The 5,746-nt window shown below is 40.1% G+C and overlaps 1 protein-coding gene across 1 annotated transcript; it reads left to right on the top strand.

The window, feature by feature from the left end:
* Positions 1-512: 512 nt before the first annotated feature.
* Positions 513-1,511, top strand: LOC120994076 (olfactory receptor 4C6-like). The gene has a single exon (XM_040422535.1). It carries the CDS (start codon positions 522-524, stop codon positions 1,509-1,511), a length of 990 nt encoding a protein of 329 aa, XP_040278469.1. The 5' UTR covers positions 513-521.
* Positions 1,512-5,746: the final 4,235 nt, after the last annotated feature.

Raw genomic sequence — 5,746 nt, 5'->3', positions numbered from 1 at the left:
GCGGACAAGAATAGGACATCTTCTATTTTTTTGCGGAAACGGAAGCACGGATGCGGAAGTGCGGATCCGCAAATGTGGATGCGGACAGCACATTCCGGCCCCATAGAGAATGAATGGGTCCGCACCCTTTCCGCAAAATTGCGGAAAGGATGCGGACCCATTTTGCGGACGTGTGAATGGAGCCTTATTGAAATTTATACATGTTTCCGTTTTTTGCGGATCCGCAAAAAACGGATGACATACGGAAACATTTTCAGGAACAACGGATCCGCAAAAAACGGACCGAAAATCGGGATATAGAAAAATACTGACGTGTGAATGTAGCCTTAGGGTTTGTTTTTATTTTAAAGTTTCTGTTGACTAAAACTATGATCCACATCTTTCCTTGGTAATCCTTCAGTAATTACTCTTATACCATATTTACCTTACCATATATTCAATAACTTTTATGATTGACATTGTGTGTTACTTTTTTTTTCAGAACCCTATGATTAATCATCTGTGGATTATAAAAATGCAACATGGAAAATGACTTCAACATCAGCAAAAATCTGGTTCTCCTGGGACTCATGGAGATAGAGGGCCTTAAATATCTGTACTGTGTCCTGTCTATTGTCCTATATTCATTCATTCTACTCTTAAGTATTGTTATTGTCTTTGTCGTATTCACAGATACAAGGTTACATGAACCCATGTACATCCTCATATGTAATCTGGCCCTCAATGGCATTTTTGGCAGCTCATTATTTTTCCCAAAGCTAATAGTTGACCTCATCACCTCGTCCACGTCCATCACTCATGGTAACTGTGCTGTTCAAGCTCTGTGTATGGCTTTATTTGCTATCTATGAAATGAGCACTTTCAATCTAATGGCGCTAGACCGCTATTTGGCAATCTGTCACCCTCTGCACTATGGCCTCGTGATAACTAATGAGAGGGTCATAAACTTAGTCACTGGATCATTTTTAGTGGCTTTCATACTTGTACTCACAGCCGTGCTCCTCACATGGAAGCTTCCTCTGTGTGGAAACAGAATAGACAATATTTTTTGCGACAACATGTCCATAATTGTCCTCTCCTGTGTGGACTCTTCCATCAGTCAACTGTACTCCGCTTCTGTGGTCATCACCTACTTATGTGTCACCATATTTGTCACCATATTTTCCAATCTGCAGATATTAATAGTCTGCTTGAAATTGTCAAGAGAATCCCGCCAGAAAGCCGTCCACACCCTGGTCACCCATCTACTCAACTTTTTTACCTTTCTAGTTGGCTTCTTGTTTATTTTCATCAGGTACCGGCTGGGCAGTGTTAAGCTCCCGGTTATTATTCATGTTCTTCTTTCTGCAACTGCTCTCATTGTTCCACCATTGTTCAACCCCTTGATCTATGGAGTACGGACACATGCCCTGAAGACAAGGATTGTTCAGTACGTACAGTGGCTGAAATGGACTAAAACACATATGCAATCTAGACCAATATCTGTCATAAGTTATAATCAGAGCCAATGATGAAGCAATAAAGGTCAATTATTTGCATCTGTACTTGTTTCCAAAATTTGTGGTTCCAATGAAAATATAAGCTCAAACACGTGATTTAGAAATATTTGCTGGGGGATATTGTGAAAATTTGCTCTATAAAAAGTGGAAGATGAGGAAAGGAAGAAAGGTGAACAAAAACACTATTTCCTTAACATTTAAGATTTCAGGCCATAATAAAAATAAAAGCATAAAAGACATCAGTAGAAAGATCTGTGTTCAACTGCAAAGCTAAAAGTTGTCTCTGTGTCCACACTGTACAAAACAAATCACCACTGAATGGCCAAGGTCGGAGGAAAAAACCTTAACAGCTCCTTTCTGATCATGGCCCCTCAGGTAAGTGGAGGGACATGGAGGGAACCTGCTCTGTTCATGAATCGGACATTGCACTCTACTATTTGGCCCTTCTGTGGTTTGGTTATTTTAAATTGCAAAAAACTGTTTTATGTACAGGCCGGCACCACCACCACCCCTAGTATGTTTTCTTTAAACATGGCCTCTGCTAAATGAGTCTATTTATCTAGAAGTTTATGAGGCTATCTGGATTCTCTATGCACCATTATGCTGAGTTTTATGGATACAGAAAAATCCACCCTACATTCAGTGGCTCACCATCCACTGGCCCCTGGATATGTAGGTGCTCAAACTGCCTGGTTGCCCAAAACTGGATTAAAAAATTAGAAAAATCTTGGCTATAAATAGTTGATACCTTGCTTGCTGGCAATTTTGGGTAGACAACACATCTGCAAATATACAGTATAACTAAATATTGTTTATTCCAAAAAAAATACAAAAACATAGACGAATGTAAAAACTAAATCTTAAAATCATAACAATTCATAGGTTTGTAATATTGATAATTAGCTGTTATATATGATGGTCTGAACAATATGTCATCATATATAATCATGTATATGGCAATCCACCTATGTATTCAAAGCATGTATGCACACTTAATATACATCTATATACCGCAGGGCCCTCTCGGTTGAAATTAGGTAAAATATATATTTAAAACAATATTAGTACTGTCGGGGGTTAATAATTCAATTAAGAATTATTAATTATGGTCATAAAAATAATTAACCATAAAAAAATAAAATGTATAAAATTTGTCATAAATTCTTAAAATCATGACCTGGTGATAGTGAATTGTAGACAACCTAATTGATACAATTCACATCTGAGTCCGACTATTTCCTCAGATAAATAAGTTCTTTTTGACATGAGATGACGTTAATGATAAACATACACTCACCTAAAGAATTATTAGGAACACCTGTTCTATTTCTCATTAATGCAATTATCTAGTCAACCAATCACATGGCAGTTGCTTCAATGCATTTAGGGGGGTGCTCCTGGTCAAGACAATCTCCTGAACTCCAAACTGAATGTCAGAATGGGAAAGAAAGGTGATCTAAGCAATTTTGAGCGTGGCATGGTTGTTGGCGCCAGACGGGCCGGTCTGAGTATTTCACAATCTGCTCAGTTACTGGGATTTTCACGCACAACCATTTCTAGGGTTTACAAAGAATGGTGTGAAAAGGGAAAAACATCCAGTATGCGGCAGTCCTGTGGGCAAAAATGCCTTGTGGATGCTGGAGGTCAGAGGAGAATGGGCCGACTGATTCAAGCTGATAGAAGAGCAACGTTGGCTGAAATAACCACTCGTTACAACCGAGGTCTGCAGCAAAGCATTTGTGAAGCCACAACACGCTCAACCTTGAGGCGGATGGGCTATAACAGCAGGAGACCCCACCGGGTACCACTCATCTCCACTACAAATAGGAAAAAGGCTACAATTGGCACGAGCTCACCAAAATTGGACTGTTGAAGACTGGAAAAATGTTGCCTGGTCTGATGAGTCTCGATTTCTGTTGAGACATTCAAATGGTAGAGTCCGAATTTGGCATAAACAGAATGAGAACATGTATCCATCCTCTGATGGCTACTTCCAGCAGGATGGCTACTGCCCTGGATGTGCATCCCTCAAATCTCCATCGACTGCAAGATGCTATCCTATCAATATGGACCAACATTTCTAAAGAATGCTATCAGCACCTTGTTGAATCAATGCCACGTAGAATTAAGGCAGTTCTGAAGGCAAAAGGGGGTCCAACACCGTATTAGTATGGTGTTCCTAATAATTCTTTAAGTGAGTGTATAGTTCTGCATTATACAATAATACACAGGTATAAAAATATGCAGATTTATTGGTTACAAGGTTATAAACATACAGTACAGACCAAACGTTTGGACACACCTTCTCATTCAAAGAGTTTTCTTCATTTTCATGACTATGAAAATTGTAGATTCACACTGAAGGCATCAAAACTATGAATTAACACATGTGGAATTATATACATAACAAACAGTGTGAAGGCAAAAGGGCCAACAAGTGCTAAGCATCTCTGAAAAATCCTTCAAGACTGTTGGAAGACCATTTCAGGGGACTACCTCTTGAAGCTCATCAAGAGAATGCCAAGAGTGTGCAAAGCAGTAATCAAAGCAAAAGGTGGCTACTTTGAAGAACCTAGAATATGACATATTTTCAGTTGTTTCACACTTGTTTGTTATGTATATAATTCCACATGTGTTAATTCATAGTTTTGATGCATTCATAGTCATGAAAATAAAGAAAACTCTTTGAATGAGAAGGTGTGTCCAAACTTTTGGTCTGTACTGTATATAAATAAATAAACACAATGATACATGCAAATGAATATATATAGCGTTAATATAAAGCATTACAAGCTTAACAATACATGTGAGTGGAAATAACTTGTCACGTTATAACCAAGCTATTATTAGGTTAGGATATCAAAGTAGGAACATAAGTTATATACATTACTTCTGTTCAGAGAAAACCTCATGATTAGGGATGATCGAACCCGAACTGTATAGTTCGGGTTCGTACCGAATTCTGGGGTGTCCGTGACACGGACCCGAACCCGAACATTTTCGTAAAAGTCCGGGTTCGGTGTTCGGCGCTTTCTTGGCGCTTTTTGAAAGGCTGCAAAGCAGCCAATCAACAAGCGTCATACTACTTGCCCCAAGAGGCCATCACTGCCTTGCCTACTATTGGCATGGCTGTGATTGGCCAGTGCACCATGTGACCCAGCCTCTATATAAGCTTGGGTCACGTAGCGCTGCACGTCACTCTGCTGATTCAAGCATAGGGAGAGGTTGCAGCTGCGACGTTAGGGCGAGATTAGGCAGATTAACTCCTCCAAAAGACTTCATTCTGTGATCGATCTGCAGCTGTGGATCATTGAAGTGCTAATATCGACTTGCTCACTTTTTTGAGGCTGCCCAGAGCGTTTTTAGATCACTTTTTTCTGGGGTGATCGGCGGCCATTTTGTGGCTTGTGGTGCGCCAGCACAAGCTATCACCAAGTGTATTTAACCATCAATAGTGTGGTTATTTTGTGCTATATCCTACATCAGCTGCAGGCTGAGCCTGTGTCACCAAAGTGCATTTAACCATCAACAGTCTGGTTATTTTTTGGCCATATACTACATCAGGGGCAAGTTGAGCCTGTCACCCAGCGCCTAAAAAATAGACCTGACATTTATATTCATCCAAATCTGTACTGTTTTAGCTGGTCAAGTAATTTGTAGTGACCGTAAAAGCACATTTTTTTGTTCTGGGTTGAAAAACTATTCCCAAATTTGCCATTCTCAAAATAACTAGTTTCTGCTGTATCAGGCCTACTTGAAATCTATCCCAAAAAGGATATCTTACATTGAAGGTGCTGATAGTGTCATTCAGAAAAATTTAACACACACGCTACCGTGCAGATAGAAGTCTAATTCTGTGATTAAACCTATACCTGTCACACAGCGCAAAAAAAAACAGGCCTCACATTTCTATTCAACCAAATCTGCACTGTTTTAGCTGGTCAAGTTATTTGTAGTGACCGTAAAAGCACATTTTTTGTTCTGGGTTGAAAAACTATTCCCAAATTTGCCATTCTCAAAATTGTGGTGAACGGGAACAATGAGGAAAACATCTAATAAGGGACGCGGACGTGGACATGGTCGTGGTGGTGTTAGTGGACCCTCTGGTGCTGGGAGAGGACGTGGCCGTTCTGCCACAGCCACACGTCCTAGTGAACCAACTACCTCAGGTCCCAGTAGCCAGCAGAATTTACAGCGATATTTGGTGGGGCCCAATGCCGTTCTAAGGATGGTAAGGCCTGAGCAGG

This window comes from Bufo bufo, chromosome 3, assembly GCF_905171765.1.
Source record: "Bufo bufo chromosome 3, aBufBuf1.1, whole genome shotgun sequence".
Classification (NCBI taxonomy): Eukaryota; Metazoa; Chordata; class Amphibia; order Anura; family Bufonidae; genus Bufo; species Bufo bufo.
This window is presented reverse-complemented; position numbering and strand designations above follow the sequence as displayed.